This window comes from Haematobia irritans, chromosome 3 (assembly GCF_050003625.1).
Source record: "Haematobia irritans isolate KBUSLIRL chromosome 3, ASM5000362v1, whole genome shotgun sequence".
Taxonomy (NCBI): Eukaryota; Metazoa; Arthropoda; class Insecta; order Diptera; family Muscidae; genus Haematobia; species Haematobia irritans.
In genome coordinates, this window is record NC_134399.1 from 80,791,087 (window position 1) to 80,804,178 (window position 13,092).

Here is a 13,092-nt window from a genome sequence, read left to right on the forward strand (position 1 = left end):
TTTGTTTGTTTGTAATTGGCACGGTTGATATAAAATTTCTTTATAAGCGCACGATATACGCTGTCTTAATCGATTTATATATTCTCAAAATTGCATATAATAGATTATGGCTATTATTTCTAGAATAAAATCGATATAGTTAAATAAATAAGACTGGTGTTATAACACTTTTACATATGTATTTGTAAAAGAAATATATAATTTACAAGGGTTGTCTTTTATATTTCGAGATTAGAGAACAAAAACATATATTGATTTCGAACCAAATATGCGGCTTCATCAAAATAAAGGCATTTTTTAAAGACCTCTTCGGCTTTAAATCTAGGATCAAGAAAATCATCGAAACCTGGTTTATTGTTTTTCAAAATAATCATCCCTTCCCCCATTAGAAACTGTACACTTTTTGCCTGCGTTTAACTCAATTGTCGAAGTTCTTTTCCCACTCTGAAAGAGATATCTCCAAAACATAAATTCTGAACGGATCAACCGTTTCTTCAGGTGTCGAAAAACGTTGACCTCTCATTTTATTTTTTTAAGTATGGGAATTAAAAGAAGTTTTTCGGTACCAAGTCAAGATTATACCGCGGATGATCCATCAAATCAATGTGTTGTGTGCTCAAAAATGGAGAAAGGCGGTTTCGCCACACTAAAAAAAATTAATTGGATCCAAAGATGTTGACCTTCCCTTAAGAATTTTGGTATTGATTCCGAGCCAAAGATTTAATTTCTTTAAAATAAAGAAATTTTTTAGGGACCTATCTACACTGAAAAAAATATTGTCGTGAGGTCAAAGATTTCATGTCTTTAAAATACGAATGCAAATTTGCTTAGCATAGAAGACGCATTTCTCTTTCCTTGTCCAAAAGTCGATAAGCTTTTCAATGAAGTCGTATTGTCCTTATAATTAAGTGATTTCACTTAAAAATGGGTAACATAACTTAAAAGAAAAAAGGTTTGGGCTAAGGTCAACTTGACTTTAATAATTCAGAAAAATTATTTAAATTTAATGAAATTGTCTATAAATTTGTTCTATTTTTGCATCTTGACTACAAAGCAAAAAATCGTTCAAATATAGGACACGTTTTTAAACACTTTATTTTCAAAAAGTTTTTTACTTGAAACCTAGCATAGTTTCTACTGGAAGTCGAGTCTTTATTTTAAAAATAAAGTTGTCGTTAACTCGTTTTTAAAGGACTTTGATAGCATATGAAAAAAAAAACTGAAAAAGCGAATAATTAAAATTTGCTTTCTAGAAGCAAGTACACAAAACCTAAATTTAAAAGAGAATTGTGTCTTAAAATTATCTTAGTTGTATTCTTTGCTTCTTTGGCTCGGAATCAATACCAAAAAGTAAAGACAAAATCTTTGGAACCGGGAATCCTTTTTTTCTGTGTAGCTTTAAGTTTACAATCAAAATAGGTTTACTTGGATGCAAAGATTTTTACCTTCCCTTAAGGATTTTGGTATTGATTTCGAGTCAAATATGCAGCTTTTTTAAATAAGGACATTTTTAAAATCCTCTTCGGCTTTAAATCTTGGGTCAATAAAGTTAAAATTAGGATACATATCTCATTCATCGAATTTTCTTTCTCTTTTTCCCCGATATATTAATAAAGGTATTCAGGTACAAACATATTCTAGGTTCACACTCAAAATTAAAAAAAAAAAAGTTTTTTTTAATTAGAAAAATAAAAAAAAACTTTAAACTAAAGATGCAAAATCCTCATAATAAGTCTTAGCCTATATTTGAAGCGTTTTTATATTAAATCTAAAGATTATCAGTTAATTTAAAGACGATTTCTTTAAATCAAAACTTATTTGCTTTGCATTAATGACAAATTTTTCTTCGTTGAAAGACATACGACTTTAATAGAGGGACGCAAATTTCCAAGATTCATGGCTTAAATTTAATGAAAAAATGTTTGGAGCAAAAATAAAAAAAACTTTCTTTTAATTCAAATTGCATTATTATAAAGAAATTTGTTCTTAATATTATGTAAATGGCATATACTAAAATTTAGGATTCATAATCTTCAATATGTCAATATTAATTTTAGTGCAGGATCAATAAAACTAAAATTTGTATATAGATCTCCTATATCGAATTTTTATTCTCTTTAGCTATTCTTTTAAAAAATCCAAATTATAACATATACTTATAAGTAAAAAAAATATTCTTAATTCAAAAAAAAAAAAAAAAAAAAAAAAATAAAGCAAAGATGCAAAGTCCTCAAAGTAAATTTTAGCCTATACATCCTCAAAAAAACAAATCGCTTCTGTAACATATACCCCAAACACATTTTGCTTCAAGCATATATATTTTCAGTCCAAACAAAATATTGTTTGTAACATATAGTTCAAACATATTATGTTTCACCTTAGAAAAAAAATTTAATGAAATTTTCTTTGTGTGGATATATTTTTAAGATGTCAATTGGTTACTTCCATTATTTTACTTGCAGCTTACTCTCTAGGTCTCTCCTTGTAAACACATATATGTTTATATGCTATTTCTAAATTAATATATGTTTGCATCTAAGCATATTATATTTAAAAGCATTTTATGTCCCAAACATAATATGTTCTAACATATTAACATATATGATCCAAACAAAACCAGTCTTTCTCGTCCGTGTATATGTTAAATAAATCTTAGCTATATATCAATTACTTTAAAGAATTAAATTTAAATTTTCTTTACATCGACATACATTAAGGAAAATTTTCCTTCGTTCAAAGACATACGACTTTAACAGGGGGACGTAAATTTCCAAGATTCATGGCATAAATTTAATGAAAAAAATATTTGAAGCAAAGATTAAAAACTTTCTTTTAATTGAAATTGCATTATTTTAAAGGCGTTTGTCCTTAGTAAATTGATTGTCCTAAAATTTATTTTGCATAATCTTTCATATTAGATCAATATTTTTTTCAGTGTATTGGGCACATCTGACATTATTTTGAGCACTGTGACCGTGTTTTGTTTCAGACCACAACGATAGCTCACACAACCGTACAACCGCCCAGTAAAAAAAACGTCGCCAACAAAGTCGTGAAAAAGTTCTTTTTGGATCCGGAAGTGGTGCATAATTGGCGCAGAAGCGATGATTTTAACATGGGCTTGTCATAGGATGGATGTCCACCATTTCAACAGACGTTGCACTGAATTTGAATCACTTCTTAAAGTGTGATACGAATCCAGTGATTTGGATGGGAATAAAGAAATTTTGTGATATTTTGACGAATAATTAATTTAAATTTTTTTTTTTTTTGTGATTTTAAATGCATTATAACGCTTGTCTGGAACGTTTGACATCAAATATTTTCAAAAATTTGCAATTATTCTAGAAAGAATTTAGCATATTTTCGGCGAAATTTAAATAATTTGCACTATTTTATTAATTTTTAATCTGTTTTTAACCTATTTGAAACAATAAAATTTTTAATTTTCCATTAAAAATATGAAAAAAGCGAGTTATAAAAAATTGACTCAAATGAACTTCCTAAGCAGTTAAAATAAGGAACATCTTTGGGAGGACACTTTTGGAAGTGCTTTTAAAGTTGTGCCTTAAGAAGAACTTCCAAATTTTTTTGCTGGGCGTTGATGCAGCTGACTGTTTGGCCACTACGTCTTAAGGCAATAGATGCAACATGGCATTAAGGGAATCTGTTTGTGTTTTACTGAATGTGCCTAAGATACACATACGGGGAATTGGTGCAAACTAGGAATGTTCCCTAAACATCAGAGACTAGTCCTATACGAGTCCTGGGGTTGATCCATTTCCCGTAGGGTACCTTGGGAGAAATTGTATGCTTCACTTGAGTATAACTTTTTTCTCCCTTTTTTAGTTCATATAACTAAAGAATTATCAATATCGCATGAATCATTCACTCTTTTTTTCTTCACATTTTATTCCTTATTCCCAAGAACAACATATAAAAATTTTGTATTATATATCATTGTGGTTAGGAAGATAAAGGCTAGGGATTTTTTTGGGGTTTTGCAAACCATGAAATCTCCCATCCATCGTTCACAAAGATTTAATATTCGTATGTAGTCAAAAAAAGTGCACATTATTTCAAAATGCGCATGACCAAATAAATTCATTTTTTTTTTTGATTTGCCATCCTTTGTTTTACATAAGCAAAACTTGTAACTGTTGACGATTTTCGTATTGATCAATTAACCCAGCCAACCACGTGAGTCTCTCTCAGACACACAAAAACAAAAATGTTATTGAAAGTTAGGTTTTTGTTGTATTGTCTCATGATGCTGTCGGAGGGAGTACGACAAACAGGAGGACGTGATGGTTATACCAGCATCCGTTTTAAACATGTGGACATTATGCATTCAATTCCATATCAGTTCATAAAGTCTCGAAAACGGCTGAATCTACGTTATATCAATAGCAATACCACAACAAAAAATATTTTTTGAATACATTATTTCAAGATAATTTCAAAATCAATCCATTCAATCCGATTCACAAAATGTAGTCAATCTTATTTTTCTTTTTTTTGGGGTTTTGTTAAAGAAAAATATTAAAATATTCATCATAAATAACAATGGAAATTTGAAAATTTTATGAATCGAAATGAGAACACGTGATCAACACGTGAGTAATGAGTTTTCCCTTATATATCTGCAACAGAAAATGGTGTTTATGAAAATTAAAAAAATAATAATAATTTGATTTTCGTCTTAACAATTTTCATATATTATCAACAATTTGAGTATTTTTGAAATTGCAACTGAACCCGTGAAAATACGAAATTTAATTTTGAGGAAATTTTCTCCTTACTAAAAACACAAAACGAAATGTCGATTCATGAGAATGGAGCTTCTCTCAGAGATATGAAAAATCTTTTTCCTGTACTTCAACAACAACCATAGAATAATTAGATTAAAAATAATAATAAAACTAGGCAACATTTGTTGTAAATCGAATTGTTGCAAAATTTCAATTGTTATTTTATATATCCTTATACAAATTGAAAAACTTTCGCTCCCACTGGGGGTTGAATCTGAGTTTGTTGGAGAATGATTGGTATGCCTGCCTTGTATACAAAAAGTCGAACCCATGACCCGTAAAATAGGGTACAGGGTTTTAGCACGCCTGCCATACATGAAAAAGGCCAAAATTTCTATCCCAATTTGGGTCGAACACTCAAAAGTTGTTCAACGGTGAGATTCCCTTATCATTGAGTTTAACTTAGAATCGGGCTGAATCAAGCTATGGGCTTTCCTTTTATAAAAAAATGTGTATATGCCTATAGGCTAATTTAAAAACACAAACGATATAAATCATCTTCATTGTATCTTATGTGAAGGTCCCATATGTCAGGCTATTTGGAAATATCAATTAATTTAAAGGTACAAACTTAAGACTTCGATCGATTTGAAACTCGCTTTCTTGTCATTTGAGCAGTTATAACGGGAGATCGGTTTATATGGAGGTTTCTATGTACCGAAAATGACAGTATGTACGATAAGGACGGAGCTTTCCGTTATAGATTTGAACCATTAGGCATAGCTGCAGAAAGGCTTTTAGATTTATGAACAGCACATAAACATTAAAATGAGCTTATTAATGCAAAGTGAACAATTTATAGCGCTCTATTTAAAAATTACTCGAATTCAATAGTATATGTGTTGAATTCAAACATTTGTCAAATGTCTGTCATAATGGGAATGCCTCATTACTACAAACCATTTGTAATTTACATCTTTCAATACATCACATCACCACCATATGCCAACATACGTATAAGTTTCAATTTGTTGCTCTCACTACTCAGTAATTCTCTGTGTACATTGCTCATATCACCAAGCGCCTCTCCACTCTCTTCATGCTCTGTCTGTGTGTGTTTGTGAATCTTAAACACTTTTTTATTTTATAATTTCTCTTTTTCTTTTGTTTTTTCCCCCTTAAAATTTCCTCTCAAAAACATTCACATCTGTGTCCACCACCCACCAACCCCACCCCCTAAATTAATTTCAATACACTACCATTTAGAAGATGAAAACACCAAGATCTCCTTCACAACCAACACTACCTCATATCTGCTAGTCAGCCATACGGGCACTAAGAACACCTTATCCCGCGAAAACATAACTAGTGACAGTTGTGGTGGCACAATAGCACAACAATCACACTCACCATCACAACAATACGAACAATCTGAAGAAGTAGAAATGTTGGTGGTAGATGATGATGATGAGGATGAAGGACAAAATATCAGTTCCCGAAAAGCCCCAATTGCCACTAAGATTTCATTGATCGAACGTAGTAATGATGGGGAGATAGAAAATGCAGCAAGTGGTGGTGGTACCGCCATAACAAGGCAACATTTGCTTTTGAGCAATGGTGTACGCATTGTTAATGTCCAATCACATCCAGGTCTGGGGGGAGGTATACAAAAAACCATTAGTATTCCTATAAATGGAACAAGCACCCATATGTCCAATATAATTGCAGCAGTGCCTTATGCTGCTACCACACAGCAACAATTATTGAGCACTAGCAATGGCGGTGGCCCAATTGTGGGTCGCCACAAACAATTTACTCCGTTAACCCCTCCGCCTATGGCGAGTAGGAAATTTGTTGAGCCTTCACAATATCGTATACGAAGTTTCTCATTGTCCTCCCAAAAAATTTCAGCCAATCATCCAATGCATGTACAAAACCCAAATGGCAACAATACCAGCGGCAGCAACAGTAGTAGCAGCATGATGGTCGATGATATACCACCAACGCAACAACAACAGCATACCGGCGGCTATAGCACTTCATCGAATAGTCAACATTCACCGCCACGACAGGGAGGAGGCAATCATTACATGCACATGATGAATGCTGCATCATCACAGCAGGCCGGATCTGCAGGCGGTAATCCGCATGTATCACACGTAACGCCTAGAAGGCGTACCATAAGTTCCACAAGTAATGGGTAAGTCGATATGATAGAGTCCTCTTGATTTTCTTGTCTTTTTAACTTTTTCTGTGTTTTTTTTGTTTTCCTCCTAAATAGGGCCGGTACCCGTGAAGTCCACAATAAACTAGAGAAAAATCGTCGTGCCCACTTAAAGGAATGCTATGAAGCATTAAAAAATCAATTATCGCTAAAGGATGAAGATCGTCGAAAGACTTCGAATTTGGCTATATTGGGTGAAGCTTTAAGATGTGTCCAAGTAAGTCTTTGATAGCCAAACAATGCCACCTTTTCTAGGGTACAAATTTTAATCAACTCTTCAATTTTGGTTTTCAGAGTTACCAAAAGCAAAATCAAGAATTGGAAGCAAAATGGGAACATTTGGCCAATGATAAAATCAATTTACAAAAACGTATTGTTTCCTTAAAACGTGAACTTGGTCCAAAGTATGAACAAATATTTTCGGGTATATTTCCGGATATCGAAATTGGTAGCATTCCAAGTGAGAGAGGTAAGTGCAATAAATTTTAACAATATAATGTTTGGGAAAATCTAATTTAACAATATTATGGTGATTCGGGTAGAGTAGGAATGGTGTTATGTCCGATTAGACAGAAGTTTATGTACCTTTAAAGTAGCCAAGGTATACAAGGGGAAAATACCGTCCAAAGAACCGTAATCTTCATCATCAATCCCAAATTCCTAAGTATCTTCCCACACAGAATGGGCTTGCCTGGTGCTAAGGACACACCAACAGATTTTAGGCTAGCTTCAGTATATTTCTGATATTACACAACAAACTAAGACTAAAGAATACCCTTGGGGTACAAGGAGGACCATTGCCATTGCACCACATTAACTCTAAAGATTTTTATTCTTCTGGAATATATAAAATAGCCTCCAGTCTTGCCTACTCATTCAGTTTGCGGTTCTTTGATATATTCCTGTGGTAAGACATCCACATTAGGTGAATAGTTAACTATTCAACCATCTCGTTGAGAGATTTACGATCATCTATAGCCGTTTTCGAAATGAGGGACACAAGTCCATTGTGTGCACCTCTCATTATTGACAGGAGATAAATCACCAATGAAAAACAGTCCAAACTGGGTTTTAAACTCACTACCCTTGGGATGCAAGGTGGGCTATTGTAACACAGTTTGCAGTTCTTTAGTATATTGCATATATATATTTAACTACTCAACCATCTCATTGAGAGATTTACGACAGTCTTTAGCCGTTGTCGAATTTCGAGGGGCACAGACTCCAAGATTATGATTGCAGGTTGATTATCTGAATATATATATATAAGCCAACATTTATTAGAAGGTACTCTACCAAGAAGGTACTGCCACCATCTAGGGTATCACAATGGACTGAAGATCTCAGTGAGAAAAAAGTCATAAATGGTAATGGTAAATCAGTAAAGGGCACTACACATCGGTATGGGCTTAAAATTGTCCATAAAAGTCTAGGGCCAGAAAAGACAAACAGGTGGCCGATGTGGCAATTTTTCGGAGTTTTAATCATAAATATCTAGATAAGTCCCACAATATATTTCTTGCAGTCAACAAATCTCCAAATCTCTCCAAATGTAATATCTCTACCGGAAATAAGAAAAAGAGATACAGGCGCAAAAAAAAAGAAGAATGTCAACCGTATAGATGTCGTACAATGCAGTGAGAGTAACATGCTGCTCGTAAAACATAGCTGCACCCTAAGAAATTTGTTAGTTGACACAGCAGAAACGCCTGCTAAAATAGCTAAAAGTATGCTGAAAAAGGGAAATCAGTCAATCTTTGCTGTAACAGCAGACATTGTTTCCAATTTTTAAGCTAGATTATACAAAAAAACGTGAAACATGCAAAAATGTAAAACTAGCGGCAAAATATTAAGAAAATGTCTGAAAATGTATCAAAGTAAGGCAAAATGTTTGCTGATCACATTTAAGAATAAGAATATTAGAATGCAATGCAGGAATACAAAAAAAAACTATTTTTGGTTTCTTAAATATACTTTTGGTAACATTTTAAAATCTAAAAAAATTACAATTGGTTTTTCGCTAAATCGTGACAATCGTAAAAAAAGTATAACGGCAGACACCCACTGCTATTTTTAGCAGACTTTTTTCTATGAGTTTGAAAAACATTACAGCGATATTAAGTTCCAGATCTCTAGTAAAGACACCAAAATCTACTTACCTTTCTACTTTGGAATCATCTAGATAGAAATTTAAGTAATCTTTATTCCCAGGAAGATTTGTACATCCCGCTTCATTTTTGGGTTTCAATTTTCCAAACTTCTGCAATGTTTCTGACTCTCTGTATGATATCTCTTAACCCTAGAATGCTAAACATATTTTTTAACGCTATAATGCTAAACTTCGCCTACGAGGCGACTTTTACAAAAACCCCATACTTCACTTCGAAAAGCAAAAAATATATCAAAACAAAAACAAGTTTATTGCTTCCCAGCAAAAAAATTTAGAAGTTCTTCTCAAGGCACACCTTTAAAAGAACTTCAAAAATTGCCCTCCCAAAGATGTTCTTTATTTTAACTGCACAGTTCATTTGAGTCAATTTTTTACAACCCGCTTTTTTCATATTTTTAATGGGAAATTTATTTATTTATTTTTTTTTGTTTCAAATAGGTTAAAAACATATTAAGAATTAATAAAATGGTACAAATTATTTAAATTTAGCCGGAAAAAAATGTTAAATTCTTTCTAGAAAAATTGCGAATTTTTGAAAATATTTGATGGCAAACGTTCCAGACAAGCGTTATAATGCATTAAAAATCGTAAAAAAAAAAAATAATAAAAATTATTCATTTGCCAAAATATCACAAAGAAGTGAGGCCAATTCAGTCCAGCGGCTGTTGAAATGGTGGACATCCGTCCTATGACAAGCCCATATTAAATTCATCGCTTCTGCGTCAATTTGGCCCCACTTCCGGATAAAAAAAGAACATTTTATTTTTTTTGTGACACTTTTTTTTACTGGGTTATTAAGTAACAAAAATAACGTACAACAATAGACTGAGTTGGCACGAGCGTATGCTTTGATACAAGTGAGCGATAGGGAGAGATCACAAAAACAAACATTTACTTCGCCTCACAGGCTATGTTTAGCATTCTAGGGTTAATTATATTTGAAATTTTCACGCTAATGCTAAATTATTTGCGTATGCTACAATTTCCATCGTTTCCTTTGCAAGAGAGAGAGCAAACAACTTTTTATAGAAATATTTAAAAGTAAGGGTGTTAGAACGAACTCCTCTTGCGGAATACCCCTTTCGACATAGAGGTGGAAAGGTTTGAATGTTAACATTTTATTTATACTTCTTAATAATTTCCCTGGCGTTAGGTGGCCGTTGAGCTGTAGTGGCTGGAAAATCACAATCGGCTAGGGTTCACACATTTCTCACCTCAAATGGCTTCCTTACAAGTTATATACTTTTGTCGACTTTAAGAAAAATTTCCTAATTTCAAAGACATACGACTTTAACGGAGGGACGCAGATTTCAAAGATTCGTGATCTAAATTTAAAGAAAAAACTTTCTTTCAATTAAAATTTCTTTATTTTTAAGAAATTTGTTTTAATGTTGCCTAATTGGCAATTTTGGGTTGGGAATTTGGGGATTTGGTGGGGATTTTCCGTAAATTTGGGTAATTTTAATCAGGTTTGCAATAATGATTTTCATGATTCTATTTTCTGTTTATATGTACATTAATAAAAAAAAAAACGATACAAAAGGGTACAAATGAAGCATTTGGACTAGAAACGGACTCAGGATTTGATTTTGGAGGTCAAATTTATAATTTTACTCAGCTAGGTTAAGACATTTTTCTACAATTGTGAAATCATTACGTGGGGACTCGGGCCTAAATTCTGCCTTCTAGAGCTCGACCAAAGCATCGGCATTCGGCCAAAAATCGATAATCGGCCACGAATCGGTCTTCGGCGTCAAGAGGACGAATTTGTCTCAGTCAAAACGCCCAGTACAAATAATACGTAAAAAATTATAAAAAATCTTGTTTTTTCACTATAATATCAAATGAATTACCTTTTATTGTTGTATTTATGCATTACAAATTTGAGGAGGAAATTTTATGCCGATTATTGCTTTTTTGCCGAACATCGGCTTCGGCCAAAAAAACCCGCTTCGGTCGAGCTCTACTGTGTTCTCATCAGTGTTCATCACTGATTTGGCAATATATTCCACAAATATAGAAATTATGAAGATGGTACGCCTTCATATTTATATACCACCCAATTTTATCACTTGATTATTTAGATATAAAGTTTCGTACATGGTGACCGAACTACCATTTTCATTTTTCGAACATTTATAAGAAAATCACCGATCTCCTAGTGTTGTGTTTCGAAATATTGATATTATTGCATATCGCAAGTTGGTATGGCAAAATATTTTCAATATTTAAATTATTACCGATATTTTACCGCAGAGCTTATTTCTTTATTTTTTTTTTTTTTCATAAAAAATTGTTAAAAATTTGTTGGGAATTTTTGTGAGGAATTTTGTTTAAAATTGTGGATATTTGGGGACGAAAGCGTCATAATTTGGGGAGAGGAGCCAGAAAAATACTAGCAACACTGCTCGCAAGTGCTTGTGCTGATGAATTCTAAATATTGAGTGGCTTTGCCATCTCGTTGAGAGGTGTGCAAAAACCTAATATCGTTTCCCAGTTAAGGCATATACGGTCCAAGGATTTGAATACAGCTTACATGCCTGAGTTTATATTTTAGCATATATTTATATCAGAGTTTACAGCCGACCCATTCTTATCAACGGCGGTGTCTTAGGTTAGGTGGCAGCCCGATGTATAAGGCTCACTTAGACTATTCAACCCATTGTGATACCACATTGGTGAACTTCTCTCTTATCACTGAGTGTTGCCCGATTCCATTTTAAGCTCAATGACAAGGGACCTCCTTTTATAGCCGAGCCCGAACGGCGTTCCACATTGCCACTTAGAGAAGTTTTGAAACCCTCAGAAATGTCACCAGCATTATTGAGGTGGGATAATCCACCGCTGAAAAACTTATTGGTGTTCGGTCGAAGCTGGAATGGAACCCATGACCTTGTGTATACAAGGCGGGCATGCTAACCATTGTACCACTGAGGTGTCTTAACGGCTGAGTCGATTCAATTTGATATAGTCGACAGTGATTACCATTGAAATTTAAGAAGGATCATGTCATTTTTTTCTATTAGCCCTTTTTAGCCTTTGGGCTTTTGTATTACTTCGTGGATAAATAAATAAATTTATTGTACAATCAATTTTCTCTTCGTAAATTGGTATTTTTAATAGGCGGCGACAAAAATCAGCGTCGCCACTCAGGGGGGGGTGCTTCATTCTCTGCCTTGGATATTTCCGCCTCAGCCCGAACTTTTGCTAAAATGCCCTGCAAATTTCCAAGCCAAAATTAAAAACTACAGAATTTTCGCTTTGTTCTAGAACAAAAAAGAAAAACTTTGAAAATTTCCTTTTATTTTACATTTATTGCTATAATATCCGTTTCTTTATGTTTTTCTAAAAATTTCTATAACAAGCAGGCACATGCAATGCAAATCAAATCCATTATTATAATAATAATGAGAAGCAGTACCAATAACGAGCTTACCTACCCACACATACATATATTGTATCTCGCAAACAAAATGTATTCAAAAATTGTACGTTTTAAAGTAGTTCAAGTATTGAATCTTATTTGGCGACATATTTTTGCATCTCATCAAAATCTCCTCAGAATAGCTGCTATGATCTACATTGGCCATTTCTTTGGCCTGATGCAAGAAAACTCCAAAGACCCGCTTAATATTCGAGTTGCGAAACATAAAGCCTACCTACCTACCTACCGCTCCACCTCTATCCTATTTGACACGTCTCGACAATCGCCAAGAAGCATGCTTGTTTTCCATACCAATTAAATGCCATACATACAATCTCATTTCCAATGAATGGCTAGAAGGAAAACAAAACGATTTTGTGTAAATCAAATTCTTAGATAAAGAAAGGACATATCAAACAATTTATTTATTAATTCATTCCATAAAGCTAAAAAAGAAACTTTTTTTTAACAAATGCATCCATTATCACAGAGATGTAGATAGTTCCCCCTGCCCTCTCTTCTC

General features: G+C 33.3%; 1 protein-coding gene across 9 annotated transcripts in view; it reads left to right on the top strand.

The window, feature by feature from the left end:
* Mnt overlaps positions 1-13,092 on the top strand; it is a 196,556-nt gene that overhangs the window by 171,430 nt on the left and 12,034 nt on the right. For 7 of the 9 annotated variants that reach the window (XM_075298599.1, XM_075298600.1, XM_075298596.1 and 4 more), the window contains 3 exons: positions 6,018-6,951; positions 7,033-7,192; positions 7,270-7,444. In XM_075298599.1, coding sequence (XP_075154714.1) covers positions 6,018-6,951; positions 7,033-7,192; positions 7,270-7,444 — 1,269 coding nt within the window. The remainder of the gene's footprint in view (positions 1-6,017; positions 6,952-7,032; positions 7,193-7,269; positions 7,445-13,092) is intronic. The other 2 variants (XM_075298602.1, XM_075298595.1) reach the window with 1 other exon arrangement.